At 41.6% G+C, this 23226-nt stretch overlaps 7 protein-coding genes across 7 annotated transcripts; 3 read left to right on the plus strand and 4 right to left on the minus strand.

Annotated features, from left to right (window-relative positions):
• Window positions 1–928: 928 nt before the first annotated feature.
• EAF01_009356 (uncharacterized protein) lies at window positions 929–2494 on the minus strand (the record flags this gene model as incomplete). The annotated part of the gene is made up of 1 exon (XM_038917612.1): window positions 929–2494. One exon carries the CDS (start codon window positions 2492–2494, stop codon window positions 929–931), a length of 1566 nt encoding a protein of 521 aa, XP_038767217.1.
• A 2891-nt stretch (window positions 2495–5385) lies between these two features.
• EAF01_009357 (uncharacterized protein) lies at window positions 5386–6064 on the minus strand (the record flags this gene model as incomplete). Its single annotated transcript, XM_038917613.1, has 3 exons — window positions 5386–5705; window positions 5760–5909; window positions 5962–6064. The coding sequence occupies 3 exons, from the start codon at window positions 6062–6064 to the stop codon at window positions 5386–5388; spliced, it is 573 nt and encodes a 190-aa protein (XP_038767218.1).
• Window positions 6065–7369: 1305 nt separating this feature from the next.
• On the minus strand, window positions 7370–8513 carry EAF01_009358 (uncharacterized protein; the record flags this gene model as incomplete). The annotated part of the gene is made up of 4 exons (XM_038917614.1): window positions 7370–7736; window positions 7786–7996; window positions 8071–8359; window positions 8418–8513. The coding sequence occupies 4 exons, from the start codon at window positions 8511–8513 to the stop codon at window positions 7370–7372; spliced, it is 963 nt and encodes a 320-aa protein (XP_038767219.1).
• A 2958-nt stretch (window positions 8514–11471) lies between these two features.
• EAF01_009359 (uncharacterized protein) lies at window positions 11472–13675 on the plus strand (the record flags this gene model as incomplete). Its single annotated transcript, XM_038917615.1, has 9 exons — window positions 11472–11534; window positions 11609–11629; window positions 11688–11812; window positions 11875–12065; window positions 12118–12152; window positions 12237–12357; window positions 12411–13283; window positions 13347–13554; window positions 13630–13675. 9 exons carry the CDS (start codon window positions 11472–11474, stop codon window positions 13673–13675), a joined length of 1683 nt encoding a protein of 560 aa, XP_038767220.1.
• Window positions 13676–14085: 410 nt separating this feature from the next.
• On the minus strand, window positions 14086–14916 carry EAF01_009360 (uncharacterized protein; the record flags this gene model as incomplete). The annotated part of the gene is made up of 3 exons (XM_038917616.1): window positions 14086–14298; window positions 14386–14586; window positions 14758–14916. The coding sequence occupies 3 exons, from the start codon at window positions 14914–14916 to the stop codon at window positions 14086–14088; spliced, it is 573 nt and encodes a 190-aa protein (XP_038767221.1).
• Window positions 14917–17724: 2808 nt separating this feature from the next.
• Window positions 17725–17997, plus strand: EAF01_009361 (uncharacterized protein; the record flags this gene model as incomplete). The annotated part of the gene is made up of 1 exon (XM_038917617.1): window positions 17725–17997. The coding sequence occupies one exon, from the start codon at window positions 17725–17727 to the stop codon at window positions 17995–17997; it is 273 nt and encodes a 90-aa protein (XP_038767222.1).
• A 590-nt stretch (window positions 17998–18587) lies between these two features.
• Window positions 18588–19082, plus strand: EAF01_009362 (uncharacterized protein; the record flags this gene model as incomplete). The annotated part of the gene is made up of 1 exon (XM_038917618.1): window positions 18588–19082. One exon carries the CDS (start codon window positions 18588–18590, stop codon window positions 19080–19082), a length of 495 nt encoding a protein of 164 aa, XP_038767223.1.
• Window positions 19083–23226: the final 4144 nt, after the last annotated feature.

A 23226-nucleotide genomic window follows, 5' to 3' on the forward strand; every position in this document is an offset into this window, starting at 1 on the left:
CATAGATACGAAACTGGACAACCAACATCCGTTTACTTAGACCATGTTTACCGTAGTATATCAATATGATTTCCTTTCACCTGCTTCCTCTTCCCGTATTCAATCTCGTTTTCCATCTTGTACTTCACTCGATGACTTGCTTGCAGACGTTGATGATTTTGGTGAAAATTTGGGGAAAAAATTATCAATTGTTCCTCCTGCAGCACGAGGATATCGCAGTATCTGGAAGTACTGGGAGAAGTAGGTTATGAAACTGATATTCGTAAACAACCGACTGACCAGCTCCAAGTTACCTAACTCGTTTCAACATACCTAATGGCAAGCCAAACGAAAATGTTCTAAAAGGGGTTTTCACTTTGCTTACAAAGGAGCGTTCGGGATTGATCGGAGAACGTCTTTCGATACGGACTTGTGTTTAGAGATTGAGTATTTGTAGGAGTACTAAGTGGTTTTGGGGTTTTTTTTTAGAGGATTATATAAAAGAGTTTTTATTTTGTTTAGAATCTTTTATTTTTGGTGTTTTAATGCATAGGAGCAGGAGTATAGTAAATGAATCAAGACTTCAGTAACATTACTTCTTACAAAACCTGCGCATGTCCAACCTCAGATTCCCTACTCCTACTTTCCTAATTATTGTCTAACACACAGCACTATATAGCCCCCCTGTCCTCCCCCCCACTTTCCTTCCCAACCCTGCACTTCTGTGATGTATTCGCGAATCTCTCCATCACATGAGTGACGAGCCGTGCCAAAGCCTCTGTCATGTGTGTTGACTGCACAGACCACTCGGTCATGTTGAATACCTTTGTCCTCTTGAGTATATTCTGGGCAAATAGATATATATCTACGATTGAATTGTTTTATTGCTTCTTCGCTGTTCACATCAAAGCATAACATACAAGTTTTTTTCAGCCTGATATTGTATGTATTACATTTTCACTCGTTTAGACCCATTGCTATCAGTTCCCAAGCTATGTCGAAAGACAGATTTGCCGTTCCCTTTGCTGGTACTAATACCCGGCTTACCAAACTCCACTAATACACGAGCCATACAAACACCTTTCTGATCTTCATACTCATTTTTATTACTTTTAGTATTTAAAGCAATAGTACGAGCTATATCACCCAATCTCCTAAAATGCTTTAATAATAACGGATTCATCTCAGCACCATAATGGAATCTATTGGCCCATTGAATCAATCTGACTATATCTGAAATAAGCCATGAATTTCTCTTCTCCCATAGCCCAAGAGTATTATCGGGATCGGAATCAAACGGATCGTAAAAAAATAATGCAGAGCACCAGGGTAGAGTAGCATCAAATATACCAGTATTGGATGTACGGACACAACTACCCAGAATTGTCAACTTGGTAATCAAATGATTGTGTTCGTAGATGCTTGAATTTATCCGTATTGCTGTTTGTATCCAGTTTAACAACTTCGAATCAAGTATCTGTAATACTTCTAAATCATAATTGAATTCCTGACTTAGTTCTCGAGACTTCAAAATAGCAAGCTGTTCCTCATCCGAATCCACGTTGAAGTTCATTTCCATTTCCATAGATCTTGTATCCTCTTCGATATCGTCCAAGTTCACTTCATTGTCTAGCAACTCTTCACAGTTAGAAGAGAAAATGCCATGCACCGATGTATGATTAGAGCTAGTTGGAGTTCGAGTTGGTGTTTCTGCGATCGCTGCTTCGACACTATGGATTAAAGGCGTTTTCTGTTCAAAAACCATTGGTGGTGAGCGGGGAACCTGTATTTCCGGGAATAGCCGAGGAGTCTCGATATACGCTGGTGGTGGTGATATTGCGTCAAATCTACTCCATTCCACTAATTCAAGCGCTTGTCGAATGTACATTTCCCTCGTGATAGTTTTGCGTGGGCCGGGAGTACCAGTGTTGGTCAAACGATTACGAAGATCTTCCAGACCCACCAGCGCATAATCATTTGGCTTGATGTATCCAGTGAAGGTTTTCGTAATGGATAGAGACTGAAAGCTACGAATCAATTCTCTTGAGGGTTGATTCGCGGCCTTCATAGTCGCAGTACTCTGCTTCTTCTTCATAACGACGAACCCTTCTGCAACTAGATTGAATGGTATACAAATAACATGTGTTGAATTGCTGATACCGGCGTCGTGAATAGCAGAAGCGTGATAGTGAGACAATTTATCGATATTCGATATTATTTGAGACCTAGAAGCATCTGCAAGATCGGCGTCTGGAGGAACAACCAATAATAACTCTATTTTCTGTTTATTGCCTCTAACTATAATGGACACTTGAAGGGAAAAGTGAATATGGATATGTCCTTCCATATCATAATATGCAGCTATGAAAAATTCGAGATTCTGCCCATTACAATCCGAACGACAACCTAGCACACGAGATGTACCTGATTGATCTTCCCATGTTACAAACACTCTCTCGCGAAGGAGATTGTGTAGCCCGAATTCCTTAATCAGAATCTTAGTTGGTTTCGACATAGTTTACCCCTAAGAGTATAATTAGCGATAATCCTAGTTAAAAAATAAATGTATTGAAATAATGCTAGCCCACACTTTGCGTGTGAATCCCAACCCACCCAGGCTATAGAGCAGCCTTGACTCTTGGACTTGAAACAGAATGGGGTATAGAAGTGATCCGCAAAACTCAACATATAAACTGTGCTGGAGTTGTTCTAAACAATAGGTGCTGAAAAACTACCACTAGCAGGGCGGTTCTTAAACAGCAGATGCTGAAAAACTACCACTAGCAGGGCGGTTCTTAAACAGCAGATGCTGAAAAACTACCACTAGCAGGGCGGTTCTTAAACAGCAAATGCTGAAAAACTACCACTAGCAGGGCGGTTCTTAAACAGCAGATGCTGAAAAACACAACTCTGGTATATAACACAATATAAAGAGGAGTTTGTTTCGTAATAGATGTTGTTCGATGAAGATGGAGGGATATAGCGATAGCGATAGAAAGGCCGCGCTCGTATAGTCGTGAAAGATGTTGTATGATAGCGATGGAGGGATACAGAGACGATGATAAAGATGGAGGGATATAGCGATAGCGATAGAAAGGCCGCGCTCGTATAGTCGTGAAAGATGTTGTATGATAGCGATGGAGGGATACAGAGACGATGATAAAGATGGAGGGATATAGAGACGGTGATAGAGATGGAAATGGAGATAACGATAAAGATAGAAATAGAGAATAGAGAAGAAAGAGTACACGTCGATGGAGTTAATGCTACTTAACTAAGCATACTAATAAGCGAGACCAACTGCGCGCGGTCGACTGTTTCATCAGCACTAGTTCAAAGTTAGCTAATAATCAGGCACACGTTTTTCTATCGTAAGACCAGCACGTGCACATGGACATTGCATATTTTTTTTTTGTAAACTTTTCTCCAAACCAGCAACATTTCCTATGGTATATTCGCGATGGCGACCATTAACGGATATACGATTGTTAGAGTGCATCTGTCAGAGATGCGGTTCATTTACAATTAATGCAACAAGCAGCAGATGAAATGCCAGGCGATTTAGTGATCGAAATAGAGCGAGAGAAATTCACTGAGTTCGAGGTACCTAGTTGGGTGTTCGAGAGGGATTTATGAGAGTAAGTTCTTGTATTCCATATTCAATTACGACACAATACTAATAGATATAGAAGTACGGCGGATACAGTGGCCTTACAAAGAGTTGCTTGAAACATATAAGATACCACCTCCAAAACCAGCTCATATACGAATATTCCGCCCAAAACGTCGATCCAACAAGAATCAAAACTAGGCTGAAGAGAGAGGTTTACATCACTATCACACTTGCAGATCCTAACTTCGCTACTGGGGTTTTCATCTTTCTAATAGGAGTATATAAACGTATATTCGAGAGTGACTTTAAAATTGAGGGGAAGGAAAGACCTCTGAATATAAAGGCTAATCATACATTTATTTGACAGAATGATTTGACATATTCATACTCTTTTTATATAGATGGGAAGTTTCAGGCTTTGATTTTTAACTATCGATTTCTGATTCTATAATTACAAATGAATATCTTGATCTCGATTAACCTGTTAAGCTCTTACGATCAATTTCTTAATGTCTATATCAGGTTCCAGCCACGAGCTTACTTCTCTATCAGTAATAGAGGAATCTTGATCCCAGTTCAGTGGCATTCGCTCTAACATCTGCTCCAGGTTCTCATCGGGGAACGTAGTTTGTGTTCCCAACTTTCCCGGCAGTATACCAATATCGGAGATGTGGTTCTGTTGTTTGCTTTATGTATACTGATAGAGTTAATGGTGTTCGATATATTCGAATCATTTATGTTTGTAGAAACGTTGCTATTTTCAAGCGATATGTCTTGATCTGGACCTACAAATATCTGTGGAAATTCGTAACTGCAAGCTGCCTTACGAATACTACATCTGCAGGTTTCCTGGTCCCAACCTGGTGGATGTAATAACTGACCTGAAGATAATACAGCTTGGGCTGGACTGATAGCCACAAGAAAGCCCATAGTAACTAAAACTTTTGGATTAGGGATTCCGGTCTAGGGCTTTCGTTTCAACTCGTTCAGTTCTCAAGGAGATTCATTAGCTCTCATTTCATACTCAACAGTTATTTATATGACGTTAGCAAGTACGATTCGTGCACAGGGTTCTGCGTACGAAATGGCTAGCTCCTATCCCATCTTGTTGCTCCGAATACTACCTTGTAGTTCTCATTACACGAGATAAACCACATTAACTACTCAACTCCTGTAGCTGAATGCGCAAAGGCATATCTGATTGGAATGAAGTGAGGTGCCCCGGAGGCAGCACTATGCACCATCCCTCTCAGCTTGACAGTGACAAGTGTTGAAGGAATCTTGCAGCTGGGCATATACCACTCTGCTCTGTTCATCAACCGCTCGAGAACCAAGACTGATGGAATGCATGATAAATTAAGCAGAGATATATGTATGCAATGTGATATGCAAATTACATATTTGTTTTCAAGATCAAATAGGAAACAAGGCTCAATTCGTTACAATCTCTGAATGGATTAATCACAATCCGTGCGTGAAACTCTCGCTCAATGGATGAAGTTGCTATGCAAGGTCTATGCAATGATTGGGATTGTGTGTGTTACATTTATACATTCAATATATGCGTCTCCCCCAACTTGGTCCTGGTAGATGGAGGGAATAGGAGCCCAGTCTGGGATGAGAGGGGCACAAGGGAATGGCCAAAAGGCCGGAAATCTGATTAGTACTCCTTCAGACTAATTGAAAGATGATGCCCTGTCACAAAATAACATTATTATTTGTCTACATAATCAAGAGCGTAGTTGATCCTGATACACCTATGAAGGCGTGCCTTTCCAACAGATTACTTGTTCTTAGAAACTGTATGTAGGTGGATGGGTACAAAACCCGAAGCGACCGAATTTCGAATACACTGAATCTTCATCTTCTCCCTGGTACAGAGCATCATCGTTCACTGTCAAATCAATCACATTAACGTTCGCTATCAAATCAGTCACATTAACGTTCGCTATCAAATCAATCACATCATCATCTATTATCAAATCAATCATATCATTATTCATTATCAAATCAATCATATCATTGTCCACTATCAAATCAACCACATCATCGTCCGCTGTCAAGTCCATGTTATCAGCATGCCCTATCAAGCCCAACAAGTTAAGTATATCATCTGTAACTTATCAGAAAGAGCACTATTGCAACTTTGAGAGAATGAGATCCCTACCGACACTCCTGGGCTGTCTTCCTAATTCAAGGCATAAAAGAAAATTTAGAAGGAGATGGTAGGCGAATTGATTATGGTCATGAATTTGGGGTTGGCTGAAAGCCTCAAGCAAGCACCGTCTAAGTGTCTCGCCCAAATCAATCGTCAAAGCTGTTTGAATTCATAAAGTTAGCTAATTCACTTGTGCAATTTGGCAACATACCTAGGTTTAGAAGATCCCGACTCCGCGTACGAAAAAGGCCGTTCAAAGCTTGAGCTCTTTCATGAAGTAGCTGGTCAGCTCCATGGGGAGCTGAAGTGGTCATGTCGGTTGTATAGAGACGACTGGTATAGTAATAAAGTGGTATGTTTTCTTGATGAAATAGCATTGGAGATGAGGAGAGTATAAGAGGTCATATATCTCTACGACTCAGAATCAATTGAATGGAACTCTCTTATAATCTCCGGGTACATTAATGATCATCATCAACGTGTTTGTATTATTGATGCAGTCTGCGGCGCAGCCATGATTTTGTTGTGGTTAAGTCGCATTGTGCCATGCGAAGCTTGATTAGCCGTGGTAAGGCCTAATCGTACTCACATGAGTACAGAAGCTAAAAATAAAATGATTTAACACGAGAAGCTAATCACCAATCAACAGAAAAGACCTAATCGTGCTCAGAAAATGTACGAATATCGAAGATAAGAAATTTGTTGTAAGGATCTGATCACCATTCAATCAATGTAACCGAATCGTACTCAAAGAAGTACGAATACATCATCGCTTGAACAAAACCAATGGTTGCGCTCTTCTGATTCTGATTGGTCGACCAGATTAGTGCGCAAACAAACAATCTCGTGTTTCTGTCCGGGTGGGATCTCGCTGGTCTTTTCAATGGCTACTTTCAACCTTGAAGATTGTACGCCATGTTCGAAATTTCCTGATTGCGGTTTAGAGGAAATGCTCCCCTGCGTTACGCGTAACGAGACCCCGATTCTATCCCTTGTCAAGGTTACCACATTTTGTTGTCTGGATTACAGTTTTCGGGACCGAGGAATTACGATTTAGTATATGAATATCGTCGTACGGTGTCTTTGCTCAAGGCGGCACTGGCAAACTTGGGCGACGATGGATTTATATCACTAAACCACAACACCTGATTGATTGATATACGTGCATCAAAATGACAATATATAGTACATCGTCAATCACTCTCACCTCCATCTTTCGGACATGAACATTTCTCATCTTCATCCCTATGGTGAATACGGGTATTATTTTATTAAGTTTCTCGATATTTGTATTTTGAGCTTTTAATACCGAAATCGAGTATGTGAACTGTTCATTTCGTCGGGTAAAGTATTCGTTCTGCTCGTGCTAATAGCAAGTGGACATGATGATGGACCCAACCACATTTTATCCTCTTTGTAAAACCAGCCTCTCATCTTACCATAGACAGGACGTTTTCTGTCCATCCTCTCCTTGTCCACCCGACACAATCACACCTGGGATCGGCGACCACAGGTGCTTTGTAAGAGTTAGATCAAAAGCGGAGACTTAATTAATACGTTCTCGCTTCTCACTAGCGTTGCGCGGCTGTAGATGTAAATCTATGTCTCTCGATGTATCATCAATCGTGTGCCGCTTCTGGTGAATTTAAGAGCGAAAAAATTGAAATTGGCTTCGTTTCAAAAGCCCTCAGTTCGCTGGATGGACCGGCAGTAACAGCTTGCGATACGATGGAGGGACCTGCTTCAACAACTCCTGACTCGGCGTATGTATCAACGGGAAATATCTTTGGAGCAATTGATTGATTGGCTGTGAAAGTCCTTGAATCGACGACATTCCATTTGAAATGGCCAAGCGCGGCATCAAGAATTTTGTTAGCCACAGCGTCAGCCTCAAGCTGACCTGATAGCTCCATAATGCCCTGGCTCCTCAGATGGGACATTGCGTCGCCGAATTCTGCACCTTTTAGACAAGTGGAATTCTCCCATCTATACTATTAGTATGCTGATCTCGAAAGCAGAATAGATGATGACTTACATAGCATCTGATATCTGAGGAAGCAAAAACAAGGCACCTTTGTCGAGAGCCATGCAGATTTTGTTGTATCTCGACCCAGCAGCGACCCAAGTTTGTAGGTTCGTCTTAATAAGAGTTTTTTCATCGGGGATCTTCTCGCATTGTGTGGCCTTGATGAGTCGTTGATAGAGATTGTTAGGTAATTCAATTATTGATACCCTTTTTCTCTGGTCTAACAACAATGCAAGCTGGTAAAAGAAGGTGCGTAGAGCCTCCAAAGGATGGTATCGTGCACTTGTCGCCGACGAAGACTTCGGACCACCAGGTATGCTTCGACAGCGATGAACTCGAGTGATTGATCGGTAATCGAACTTTCAACGGGATGCCAGAATCGTGAAGGATTCTCCTTCCACAATCGATAGTGATCTTGTAGAGTGGGCGGTAGAGCAATATTGTTGATCTCAATGACTGCTGATAATGCCGAAATTTTCGTCTTCTTTTTCTTGTGTTGATTGGTCTTGGCGAGCATCGCTTGGGCCGTGTTTTGGAACTCTGTAGGTAGAGATGTGAAGATGCCACGGAGAAGGCTAGCAAACTGTGAACTGAGTTACATCTATTTCCCTTGACTAGAAGCGCCAAACGAAATTACGTACCTCTTCATCATACAACAAAGATTCGAAACTCTGGTTTTCATCGTAATTTTCCAGATGCTCCAAAAGACTGCCAACGGTATGCTTGCTGTGCCACATGCTAGATTGAGGGAGGAGCTGTGAAAATGCTGAAAATCGAAGAAATTGCTTGTCTATAGGGCGTGAACAGAAATTAGAGGGCTATGATTGAAAGAAACCTAAAGGGAGTAACTGAAGATGGCCTTTTGGATTTAAGCAGAAAATCTTTATGTGCAGAAATCGAAGCAGTGATCCAGATTAATGGATTGAATCAAGTGCTGAGATCAGAAGAACTTATGGTTTGCAAGAAAAAACAATCATGGGCTGACAACGGGGTTGGATTATCTTCCGAGCTTTCGCGCTTAGTTATTTTCACCCAGTGTCCCAAGTAGTTTGCAAAAAAGGCTTAGTGACAGTGACAACGCATTGTTCAGGGCCTTGTTCGTAATAAATTGTTTTCGCTTAGGATCCCAAATGAGTTACAAAAGGGGGTTATCGTATGGGCTACATGCATCATTGCTCTTTCAGCTCCAAGGACGCCAAATTGTGTTCATTTCTAATCCCAAACGTCTATGAAAGAAAATTGGCAGAGGGCTTAAGATAGGACCGCAGCAATTGGTTATTGCATTTTTTTAGTGTGTGGTATCAACGAATCAACCTGATTGGTTTCGGTAAAGGAGATTTAGCGCCGAGATTTTCATTCGTCTTTCAATCAAACTGTCTGCATTGTACTCAAATGCTGCTCTCCTGTGCGAAAGACATTCTTGTTTGTGGTGTATGGTAGAAATCAATCTTGGACGAATATGCAAAGTCATCGGTTATTTTGTGATTTTTTGATGATGATATCAAGCTGTTACCATCGAATGACAGATATTTATTCCTTAACATGTGGAGAGATAGATTGTTATAGGAGAAAAAGTGAATCTGATAAGCTTCAATTGATGCATGATTGCCAAAATTTCAACCGACTCAAGATTTGAATGCCACATTTCCCTTCCACGCTATTCTCTCCAACATATTAATTATCTTCATTTTATATACCCTACAAATAATCATCCAAATGAAGACCACCATTTTCGACAACAATAGATTAAGTGAGACCTCAAGTAGTAGCCCCAATACAATTCTAGTTTTGTGTCGGAGAAATCAAACAGTATGCAAGGTTACTACAGAATATATCTTGGTATGGAGAGCTAAATGATCTCCAAAGTCTGAGACTAGAGGTGCACAGAAAGAACAAGCATGAATACCGCTAGTGAATGGGCGCGAAAAGGTTGCAGTCGGTGTAGATGGAGATGGAGTTGTGAGCAGGTAAATTGAAATTGACAATGAGGAGGCTGGCAAGTGAAAATCGAGATGGAAAGATAAGAGGACGGAATGGGCAGATGAGATAGCTGATAATGGATGCTGGCTGCATGTCCGTAAGGAAATTAGAATTGCTTATAAGTAAGTTCAAATCTTTTCTCAGATCATAAAGGTAGATAGCTAGGTCATGTAAACTAAATTTTTCTCGCTGTACCAGTAAGCATTGCAATACGACTCTTTGACAAGGCCATATCCCTTTCGAGGTAAGATTCGCTTCCAATAACTTATAAGTCATGATGCGCCATCTATAACTTCCCCTCGCATGATGCAGAGTGATGTAAATGTATTTATGGCAACACACTTGCGTGACTCGAAATGCTCCAGGCGTGCTGGACCGAAGTTCAGTCCTAACTAGAGCTAGTATATTTCATGAAAGCGAAGAGTTAACTATATCTCAGTCTTTTAATGGTATTAAGTAGTACCTCAAAAATATCTTTGAGCTTGTTCTTGATCGTTCACACTTAGACTGGTGATGAGTAAATCAATGTACGACGAGAGACGCTCAGCGATCGACGAGAGGTAACAACGAGGCATCGTCAAATTTGATGGGTGCAGTGGGGAACAGACGAAGCGGTTTAAAATTGTAAGGCTTGAGAGGAAAAGAGAGGGCAATTTTGTCCTTATCGAAGCCAAAGGAAAAACGATTAAATAAGGTCCGGAGCTATGTTCATCCGCAAGTTTGTGTTTGTGACGGACATCTGACGCCTCATGCTTCGACTGCACGCAAAATTTTGAGATGGCACCAAATCAAATAACTATAAAGCTAGTTGTTGGAATCTGCCACGATCAGAACGTCGTCGTGGGAGAATGAAGTCTCTCATTTTGGAATCGAAACTACAGCGTGAATATAGTTTAACGTGAATATAGTTTAAAGGGTTATTTGCATCCCCCAAACTATTTCTGCTCAACATTTGAACTTTCAAAGGATTACTTGGCTATCGCCTTCATCTCGAATCATGATAGTAGTAGTATTTAGTCGACGTCGAAAGAAGTCACATCAACGAGAATACTACGATTTCTTGTAGACATATCATTGAGAACACAAAATACTTTCCTTCCAAAGAAGGTCTAGTATTAATCTTACGTTGGAGTGGGCTCGGTGGGGGTAACGATAACAGTGGGGTGCACTGCAATAGCTATCAATTTTCTACAATGTACGAAGTTCGACAGACACACGGAATAATTATATCGTCCTCTGTACCTACCCAAGTAGGTACTTCGTAGGTAATTAATTGCACATAATGCAAATACTACCTACTAGTTATTATTCATGTACCATACCGTTCTGTTTATTCCCACTCTGTCACAAAGGTTCGATTCCAATGAATACCTACGATTTGATCAAAATAGAAAAACGGGCCAAATAAGGTTGTGTATAAATCGATGACAAACGGACCGACCAACCATCAGGATTCTGGTTCTCCGGCTAAAATGAAATGGTTAGCGCCATTGAAATCTCTTTCCTCTGTCGTGATTTGTCCCGCGTACTAATTGAGCCTCGTAGTGGATATTCTCGGGAGCATAAAGGCGGCATAGTACGGAGTACTAAATGACTGGCTAGGTACATCGGATTCGGACAGTGTGACTAGTATCACTTCTATCTTCTCTTGTTTCCTTCTTCCCAAACCCTTTCGTTGGTAATTGTTAGCCAAGTACTAGATAACCAGTGACAACATGGTTCACAATGGGGAAGACAACAAGAGTGTCATAATTGAGGCCCGAGATGATGCTCAACTAGTAAGTCATTGCTTTTACCATCAATCGATCCTGATGATGGATGACATTCAAACTAATCTTATCTACTCGATCAGGAAACTCTTGGCTACAAACCCGTAAGTCAAATTTTCAATCCAAAATACAACGATTCAACAACTCACAAATGCGATACAGGTGTTACATCGAACATACACTCTCTTTGAGAACTTCTCAACATCGTTCGCTGCCTTGTACTTCGTCGGAGGCGTAAGAGTTACTTACACCACTGGAATCGCCTCCGGAGGTCCTTTAGCTTATTGGTTAGTTGTGCACCTGAAATCTAGAAATTCTCACCTGACTTCTAACACTCTTGTCTCTATAGGACGAGTTATCTTGTAACATGCTTTTTTACCTTCATTACTGCAGCCGTTATAGCAGAAGTCTGTTCTGCGTCACCCTCAGCTGGTTCCATCTATCTCTGGGCAGCTGAAGCTGGAGGAGCCAAGTATGGTCGACTTTTAGGATTCGTTGTTGCGTGGTGGAGTACTACTGCTTGGATGACATTTTGTGCAAGTAAGCTTATCTCGGATTCATGATTCCAAAAATTCATCCTAATTACTTGCAGGCAATACCCAAGGAGCTGTCAATTACATGCTTTCGGTAAGTTAATGTGCACGTGATATTCCCACAGCTCCATGAGCGAGTTCTGACTTTCTTTGCTGGACGTTCTCTAATATTTATCAGGAAATTGTTGTCTTCAACGTCGATTTTCCAACGGATACCAGTGATATCAAGTTCCGAGCAGTTCAATGGATTTGTACTGAGGTTCTCCTTGCACTAGCCGCAATCGTGAATTTTCTACCACGTGAGTTATCACACTTGATTGGAACAATTGTTAAATATTGACATATGAATTAGCCCGTCTTTTTAAGTATGTCTTCTGGGTATCGAGCTTTTTAGTCATGCTTGATTTCCTTCTCAATCTCATCTGGCTACCAATAGGAGCTGCCCGAACCATCGGTTTCCGAACTGCAGAGGAGGCATTTATGACAACTTACAATGGAACCGGTGCACCTGCTGGATGGAATTGGTGTTTGTCTTATCTCGCTACTGCTGGTATCCTCATTGGATTTGACGCTTCTGGACACGTTGCCGAAGAAACCAAAAACGCTTCGATTACAGCCGCCAGAGGCATATTCTGGAGTGTTATTGTCAGTGGAGTAGGAGGGTTTGCCACCATCATTCTGTTTCTGTTCTGCACACCTGATCCGGATACTCTGTTCTCTTACGGTTCGCCTCAACCATTCGTACCTCTCTATGCCGTGGTCTTAGGACAAGGTGGACATGTCTTCATGAACATCATTGCAGTGGTTGCACTTTGGTTCAATACCGCGATTGCTATTGTCGCTGCATCTCGACTTGTCTTTGCAGTGGCTCGCGATGGCGTTCTTCCATTCTCGGATTGGGTATCACGTGTCTCGCCTGAAGGTCAACCCCGAAACGCCGTCCTTGTGATTTGGGGTTGTGCCTCGCTTGTCACTTGCACCATATTACCTTCTGCAGTCGCATTCACATCCCTCATATCCGCTGCTGGTGTTCCCTCGGCGGCCGCATATGGACTTATTGCTTTTGGAAGATTTTTCTTGACACCACATACATTTCCCAAGCCAAGATGGAGTTTAGGTAGATGGAGTAGACCATTTCAATTCATCTCAATCTTTTGGAATGGTTGGGTTGTGGCAATCCTTTTCAGTCCTTATGAATTCCCTGTCACTGCAGCTACATTGAATTGTAAGTAACCCTCGACTGTTTCTGTAGCTGCTCATCCCTCCGCCATATACTGATAAAACACAGATGCGCCAATAATTATGGGAGGTGTAACAATCCTAGCACTGATTTCCTGGTGGTTTACACCCGTAGGAGCATGGCTTCCACGAGAACGCATATCACATTTCGTGGAAAGTGAAGGAGCGCCTGCGGAAGGTCTCCGACAAGAACCGGATCAACAACTTCAGGTGCCTGAGACAGAAGGGGATGCGGTCCCAGCTACTTATTCTGAGAAGTGAGATACTCGATGATCGCTTTGACTTTTTCCTTTGAAGAATTAAGATACTGATCTTCTTTCTGTGTATTAAAGTGGAGGGCTTTTAGATGGGAGCACGCAGTCACAAAGAAATCCTTGAACACATTGACGCGAGAGTATATAGATATGGAAGAACGACAATTGTTACAGCATATATTTGAGAGAGGTTTCGTATACATAGATTAATAATACCTAGACCTTTTGGTGCCGAATCAGAGATGGAGTTGATGAAGTCACTGGCCTTCAGATGATCAAGAATTGCAATTCACAATGTATAATCATTAGCTTTTGAGTTGACGGTGGAAACTGGTACACTGGGTTGTTATGGGGTAAGAACTCGTCTTGCCGCATCAGGTTTTACTCTTTATATTGCCTCTTGTAATCTGCAATCGCTACCTAGGATTTCACCGTACTGCAGAGTTCTTTCCCAACTTGTCCAAACATCTCAGCCCCAAGAATGAACCAAGCCTTCCTCACAGCCCCCTACACTTTCCCAATCCACATCAAACTCTACGCCTCTTTTGAAACAACAGGACCTGTCCACTCCAATTCCCACGGCTTGACACCAAGACGTACTCCATTCTCATCAACGTTAACGCATCGAGAACACTTCTCATGTTCGCATTCACTATTGACCACCAGGATTTTCTGCTCTTTTCCCTGAACGACACCGATCTTCTTTTCTTCTCTTTTGCAGGTTGGCGAATTGGATGTCTGTTGACACTATATGTATATTTTAGCTTGTGCACATCGCGAGGAAATGGGGAATATAACGGTAAAATATGTTGGAAGGGAGAAGGGAACACTAACCTGGCAACAGCGGAAGAAAGAGAGAGGTGGGACTTCGTCATCGACGGTTTCAATTTGGGAGCTTGAGTTTTCGGGGGATTCCTCAACAGACTGTTGAAGGACATCGGCTGCGCCATCGAGAAGCATGGTGGTGTTGATGTGGGATTGTCTCTTTTCGGATGAGCGGGCGAAAAATCTGGACTCGGAGGCTTCGTCATTGGGCTTTGATTGTGTTAGCTATGGTCTTGGAAAGGGTAAAATGAGGAAGTATCGCGTGGTGAGTCCTTCCTTTCTTCTTTCATAGGTGCTCAAAGAAAATCGATAAGATTTCGTAGTCATATTGACAATAAGAAGGAACCCCCAAGAGTTGAGTATAGATAGAAGATAACATACCATTCTATCGAGTAAATTCAAGACAGAAGGATTGAAAGAACTGGAAGGATTGTTGCTCTCGTAGAGAATCGCTCGATTGCGCATAATGATTGCCGTTACGCTATTTTCAGCAGATGCACCAGTAGCATTGCGAACAGCGGGGACAGAAAATGACGACATATTGGAAGATTAATTAGTGAGGAATACAATAATGACAAATATTACCATCAAAAAATCCTTGTCCAGAGATCAATTGATGGAAGAGTGATTGTCAAAAAACAACTTGTGTTTGAAAGATGGCAGTGGAGTTTTGAAGAAAGGGGATTTTCGGCTCGGGGTCCTGCTCTTTATTGGCTGGAATTTTGGTGGGGGAAGCTTCAACCGTATTGTTTTCTCATAGTGGTTTTTTTGATACGCTCTTGACTTTGTTTTGAATTGTTGCGATAATAAAGAGTAACTGGTGGTTTTAATAACTCACTGCTTGGGCTAGAGGCCTAGTGATCAAAATCATTATTGGCTTTGCATAGGTAGTCAAAATAGTCCATGGGTGGGTGTACAAAGGTGTGGTTCTCTACTATTAAATGGCTTGGAGAAAGGGTTTGGCTTGTAGTATGGAATTCTTCTAATGATTCTAGAGACTGGATCCTAATATCTCATTCACCATTGACGAATTCTTAATAAGCTATCTTTAGATAACCAAAAATAAGACACTGGAGTAGCCAATATATTCGACAAGATGTTTTAGATTTACTGTATATCTTCTTCAACTTTTTTCTCCCCTTTAATGTGAAATACTAGGGACAGTAAAGTATGGTATTAGATTTCAAACGTCAAATTGCTCCATCCCAAATCTTATCTCCTCTCCCATCAGGAACTGATAGCTATCTCACCTCTGTATCGTATCACAAGACAAGGTGAGAGACTGTTTCGCAGTCTGAATAGCATGATCCTCAGAGAACCTTGAACTTCCATTCAAAACCATTCTTCAAGTAATACTTACTAATATTTCCCAAGATATTGTAATTCTAAATGGATATCACAGTGATTTAGGATGAGATCTACGAAGTAGATATTCGTAATATCACATCTATATTTCCATGGAGGGAGTAGAGTAGGCAAATTGATGAATGATTATTGTGTCATGTATGGCAACAATCTCTAGTTCTATACGAGCCTCATATGAAGTGCCAGTATTGTCACAGACATTAAGGTGACATTCATAACGACACCAAGCTTTTCCAAAAAGGATTGATGAAAGACCTAAGGGAGAACAACGATCAAGGAGCAAGAGAGAAGAATAATCGAATGCACTACAGAGGCAAGAGCATAAGATGAAAAAACATATTCATGATTGTGAATACTGGCCAGACACATCTTCAATGATAGCACAAAAGGAAGCTTTATTCTGAATGGAACCTGCTTTCCATTCACCATTTATCCAGCACCCCTCCACACCCCTTCACATCCTCCATACTGACTTAACCACTAAGAAAATTCAACAGCCCCAATTTAGTCTCTCAAGAGGTACTCCAAGTCAACACCCACTTCCTGTCTTTCCCTCATGTACCTAGGTTGCTGCCGTGGCAGCTTCTTTCGCCTGCTTATTATGAATGATAATACTTTTTGTATATGCATCCAACCATTTTGCTTCTGCTTTTATCTTCCTGGTTTCTGCATTAATTTTTCTAATCGATGCTCTCTTCCTCTGAAGTTTCAGGTCGAGGAGTTTGTCGGAATGTTGCTTCTGTGCTAGCATCTTGGTCATCGTCAAGTGTATGTGATGTGGTATTTGTGATTCGAAGTCGGGTTTTTGATGTTTGTTATAGTGACTTTGTAATGAAGTAATCGATGTGAATTGATGTACTGGCTTGAAAAAATTCTTGATACTCACGTACAGGATGATATATAATAAGCATTTGTCTTTGTGAGGCATAAGATGAAACATGCGCAGCACAATAGGATCGATGTAGAACTAGAGAGTATCTACCAGCAACAGGATATTAAACAATGAAAGAAAATTCTGGAGTTGCATCAAGAAAGTTCGATTCCATGTAATTCTCGCAAAACACCTTGTGTGCGCCACTGTGGATGAACATCCAGGAACTGAGTGAAGAAATCTATTTCTGCAATAATTTCCACTTTCTTTGAAGGCCCAGAAACATCCTTGGAACTGTATTCAAATTCAGGAGGTACAAGTAAGCTCTTAGGTTGTCAATTTGAAAGCTCATGATAGAGTGGTAAAGAAGTATGGAGACTTTGAGATTTTTAGAGCGAACCCCTGTGGTTAAATCTGGGTATTTGTGTCACGATATCTCGCAGAGCCTCAGAAAAGCCACAGGCCATTCTCACTTAGTTCAGATATGCCTATTGAACGGAAACATGAAAAGAAATCAGAATAAAAAACTACGAGGTTATCGACTTTCCATACTTTATGCGTTTCAGGGATAGAGCCCAAAGTCCATATTCCCGTACTTCCCACCTCTCCACTCTCCTCTGTATTCCCCGTAGTCTATGGGATAACACTCTCATTTTGATCATGAGAGATGAAAAATGTTTGTGACATACGTGTACCGTAATCAACTTAGCTTCATTCAATCTTAGTAGTGAAGTTCGTCTCGTACTAGAGTTCGCTTAGCCAAGCAGCTTGAGGAGTCTGCCATACCTAGCTTCATTCACACTCACATTTGCCGTATTCAACTATCGATACTGATTACAATTCAAAATCTGCGTCATTCATATCTTCATGGATGAGTATATATTCTCATCCAGTCAAAGTAAATTACATTATATATATCACCATTTCCAAATCCTCATAACGACACTGCACCGAGGCAAAAGATTCCGTATTCTCTTCTGGAATCTTTAATGACCTCAGATGAACATTCAGCATCACCATTATATATCCAATTTCAAAATCTCAAAACATCAAATTCAAATAACACCTCTCCAATGTATCATACACAGAGAACTTTCAGGCTTAAGTCAAAGATGGCGCCTGGACCGAGTCCCCTGTCTGCCTCATTCTCGAACTCGGAGAGTGACCACCCGTATCCGCAACGTCAGGATCGTGAAGATCTTTCTCCGGAGCTCATAAAAAATCTCAAGCAGGCTTGTCAGAACCTCGAGAGATGCATGATTGAGGAAGAAGAGAAGAAAATGTGGGCAGCCATCGTAGCAGGAAATTCAACCAACGAAACGAAGCGATGGAGAGGAAGAAGTCCTTCAGGAATCGAAAGCTCAGAGAAACGAAGAAAGATTTGAGATGAGAATCATTTTCACTTATTTTTGTGATATGGAGGATGCAGTTGGCTACATTGGATTATCCTACTTTGGGTACCTATATTGTGCACTGTTAGATTGCATCTAGCAGGATGAAGTGTCTGAAAAGTTATCAACATGAGGGATATCTCGCTGTTTAACACTAAAAACAAGTTCAGCATATCATATCAATTCCACACCCGATTGATCCATTGTACAAAATTTACTAAGATTTTCAATTTGCCCAGCGTCTCTCATGTACCGGAAGACTAGTAAATGCTTTTATTTAGTTTAGATTATTGAGCGTACTATTTAGCAATGACATAGGAGCCCGTTTCTCACTAAAATGTTAGGGTTAAGCTAGAAAGTTAGTAGATTTCTATCTAAACTGAGCATATCCACATAAATCTTTTCAGTTTCCCCCCTCTCGTAATTAACATCGAAAACATCAATTATCTGCCCCTTCAAATCTCATTATACGAACATATAGCTACTTCAAAATTATCTTACTATCTTACAATATCTCATTATCTCACAATTATCTAGCTATCTCCGCACCTGTTACTGCATGGCGGGAAACCAACGTCTACAAAATGACTTCACATCTCAAAGATTCAAACATTCTTCGAACAGGAAGCTGCAAAAGTACAGAAGCTCATTACCAGTCATGCTGTGAGGATAAATTCATTCAAATACTTCAGCAGAATTTTGGGTTTCCTTCTGAAGTGTCATCACAACTACCACAATGCAGTTGCGAGCCCTTTCGAGCTGACATCCCCGATGCTTTGAGAGAATGCATAATTGTATCCATGGACCTCGAGATGAGCAAGGACCAAACACAGCTCAGTGAAATCGGTATCTGTACGCTGGATACTAGAGACCGTCAAGATTTCAAGCAAAAGTCGACGTCTGACACGAATAAGGTCCTGTCGACATATAGCTTTGGACTCCATCGTTACAAAACAATCAGCAAAAGATTCCGATATGGCGAGGCCGAATACACGGAAGAGAATAAGTTAAGGATTTGCTTCAACGGGTCTTGCGAACTGGAAGCCCTTTCCCCAAGTCAACAGAGTCTCGTCAAGTGATCCTGATAGCTAATGGGATTTTCCATGATTTGTTCAATTTGAGAAAGATGGAACTGATGCCGGATTTAAGTGAGTTCCCGAACATGATCGTGGTTGATACATGCGATCTGGTTAGGCGTCTTGTCAAGGAAGAGACGAGAGCACGTCTCTGGGTGATTCTGAAATTCTTCCAAATCCCATATTGTTATGATTCTCTTCATCGTGACGGCAATGACGCAAACTTGACTCTGAAAGCTCTTATCATGCTCACTTTAGAGAGCTGCAAGAACTTAACTTGGAGTTCAGAGCAAAATCAGAACAGGGCATTGTTATTGGATGTTGCTCGTGAGGCAGTACCCCTTACAGAATGGCAGTTGCGAAAAACGACGAAGGAAGCAACCGTCGCTCGGCAGAAAGCGTTCCGAGGAATGAGGTTCAACATGTGGGCGCATAACGGTGACAACGACGATGACTGTTCCGGATTTCTACTTGAAATCTAGTGAAGGACTTAGAAGTAATTTGTTTGGCAGTTCTTACATATTATAACCTGAATTATAACTCATCACTTGTAGATTTTGTAGATAGAAGAATAAAAAAAAGAGAACGGTACCGCCGGGAATTACACCCGGAACCCGAAGGGAGAACAGTGCGACCTGAACCGTAGATAACTAATTTTGCGTCGGTACCCGTGTTTTTGGTATGTTTGCTATGTTTGATGAAATTGAGTAGAATATTGAGAGATATATGATGGAAGATCTTGCAGTAGCTTCCTGAGTTATTGGTGTCGTGGTGTGGGAGGTGGTTGAGTGGGAGGAAGGGACGAAGACATAACTCACCCAGGCTATTGGAACTCTGCCTGCCGACACTTCATGCCATTTCGCCTCAGAGAAGATTTCATATAGAATACAGATGCTCTGTTAATTTATGAACGACGACATCATCTTAACAAAAGAACCCATTCAAGTTCTCACAAGTAACTGAGTGATCTACACACGCTGGAAGACGCGAATACCAATATAAATGGGGAAGCGCGGCCAAGGTTATGGAAGCTAGTCGTTGGACTCCAAGAACATTGAATATTGATATCTAGCATAATAGGAGAAATGGGAGAATGATATATGGGCAATCAAACGGCAACTCTAATTATGTAGCCTTTGTTGAAAAACTTCGGGAAATCGCCTATCTATTATACCTTAGTCGAAGAGAATTCAATCCATCATCGTCAGGGGGACTCAGTTATTGTACCATTAAACAATGAGGAAATACGGTAGGCCAAAAAGATCGATGAAATCTAATGTCACGTAGTTCACTATGTATGGCCGTGACAGCCTACATCGTTAGGATGATCTTTACGCTTCGGCATTGTTTCGTTCATGATATTACAAGCAGAATTATTGGCTTGTATACCCACCGCAGCCATAGTTCAAGATTGCCCTTAGAGCTCTATCTGCCTCAGACAATACTGTGGTGCAAACTGTAGGGATCATGTGGCTACGCGGTTATAGACAACTTCTCCCCGTGCAGAACGTGACAATAGAATTGTCCAAACAGCTCCAACACCACTGAAAACTACCATGTTATATTCAAAATCGATCCACCAGGTCGAAAGCTTGGCTGAACGTTTTCAAGTATGTCAGGAAACGGATACCAATAGGGCATTAAAGCCATGCCCAATGATTCTAGTACCTACGCGCCATTCGGGATACTCGTACGATTCAGGGATAAGACTGAGTTGTGATACGAGATAGTACCGTTGAGAATCTAACATTATACTTGGATCTATACCCACAGAATAGATTATACAGAATGATGCAGGTTGAGTGCAATTTGTGCAGAATGCCACACAGAAGTGAACGATCAAGTTTGAAATATAGAATGGCTCCCCCCATTTACTTGTTCATTATCGCAGATGGAACATATACACTGTATATGTACGGCATGAATAAAAGTCTATGACACGTCCGCCTTGGGAGTGAAGCATTACAGTCTCTAGAAATTCTGTTCCTGGGCTGCGATATTCGGACTGGAATATAAGTAGGCTCCGAGCATGGTGAACTGATCGACTGACAGTCTGGAAATCCCTTCGCCTGTTCGACGAGTTTTTTATTGACAACAGTTGCGCGCCCTTACACCGGGAATTGCAAATCGACAGCGCCCAATCTAGAGGCAGGCTTTAGAAGCATTCTCGGAACTAGTTAGAGTAACATACGTTGCGATCATTGTCTCAACGATACTATCGAGCTTTGTTCTAAACGATTGATGGCGTTATTTCACGTGGTAGGTTAGCACTCTCATGTAATCAATCGTCTGTCATCTTTTTGAAAACTCTCTAAAACCATTTCATTGTGACGTCAGAACCCTATGAGATGAACATACTCTGGTGTCAGATATCGGATCAGTCCCTCATGAATCTGTTACCGGTGTTCCAATATGATGGTCTTACAAGCAGCCTACTTTCAAGTACATGAAAGCCGTTCTTCTCGTCGGCGATACCCAAGTTTCCCTCGAAGCATACGGTAATCATCTAGTAAGATGTGATGCTCTTAATCGAAATCCGCAGAACCCATGAGTAGCACTAGGGGCCATGCAATTCTTGCTGATAACTGTACAAATCCATTGATATTGCAGGTATTTCCATATTCAACTCCCTACATTTTTTTCACTTTGACCGAGCATAATGCCGAAAGGCTTGGACTTTCGCTGAACTACTTGGAGGGAGAAGCTGCGTTATAGCAAAAGGGAAGCTATGTATAAGATGTTTGAGGATGAGTCTGATAATTAACCGAATAGCGGAACATGAGTGCGGGTGCGAGTCATGTGTACGGCTATAAGTCGCTCCGATGCAATAGTTATCAAAAAATGAGGCGCTAGAACTGCTAAACAGATCTACTGATAAGGCAGGCCGGTATGGGAAGGAAAAGTGGCTGGTTTCTTTTACATCTGTTCCGGTATCTAGTACTCTGGTAAGCTCTAAAGAATACGTGATGGCAAATCTCAGTCGAAGGGTTTCCTCTCGCCCTTTAATGACTTCTGGAGAAATGATGCGTACAAGTGAAAACCATTAGTTAAACCAGTATTCAGATGATATCTGTGCAAACAAAATTCCACTATGAAATATAGAACAAGAAACATGGGAATAAGCTTATCTGTTAACTGCAGTACATACTCGGAACTACACGAAGTGGCCTGCGGAGCCTTTATCAAGTCTCGCTATGGACTCTATTGTTACTCGATCTTAAAATAGTAGGGGGAGTTGTGAGAGTGTCTGGACGTTTGTTCATGTATTGAACTGATTCCTGCTCTAGCCTGGAGAGTTGGGTGGCTCTCGCGATGGCGAAACTAGATTTGAGTGTATAAATGTTACTCATGGCCTAGTAAAGGTCGCCTTGATGCGTACATACGTATGGCTGCAAGAATTAAGAAAAGACAACTGACACCTGAGTACATGAAGCTGGGGCTTCACATGTCTAAGCTCCATAAGAGCATCGGGACATGTATTCTAGCAGCTCTTTTGCAATATTGTCGTTTCTTGACAGATAGCAATTTATAGTTACGCTTATTGATCCTTCGCGTCTGATCCGTTAAGACACATGCCTGCCGATGATTGACAAGAGCCTAGTGATCGACGGAACGGTAAACAAGGGTCGTCATTGGAAACACAAGGCAGGCTCGCACACGTATGACATCAAACATGCATATGCACATAAGGAGCGCTTGTAACTCGAACTAGTTCCATCTACCGAACTCGGGACATGCGTATTGTATGCCATCCGAATTGGGAGGATATTGAGCGACCTGTCGTGTGAACGACAGTAGTCCAGATTCTATCCGAACATTGTCTTCCATCCCGCTGCTGCTTACTAGGAGATGACCAGTGAAGGTTGGAGCATCTCGCGTTGGAATTCTCTGTTCGATTGCTAATGGGTGTCAGCAACAACAGCATAGCTCGTATATGCACTCAGGCTGTTTGGTCAGATCAAATTTATATGCCCAATATTCACCGTTTTCTTGGGGACATTGTTGAATTTCTGCCGCCAGCAGTCTGTTGCACCTGTTGCGACCGAGTAATTATACATATCCTGCAACTAGTATGCCTACTCGCGTAGTATATATAAGTGAAGAGGTCTCATGGTTGACATGACAAGTATTAAAAGCACAGATCTGC

This window comes from Botrytis porri, assembly GCF_014898465.1.
Source record: "Botrytis porri strain MUCL 3234 chromosome Unknown BPOR_013, whole genome shotgun sequence".
Classification (NCBI taxonomy): Eukaryota; Fungi; Ascomycota; class Leotiomycetes; order Helotiales; family Sclerotiniaceae; genus Botrytis; species Botrytis porri.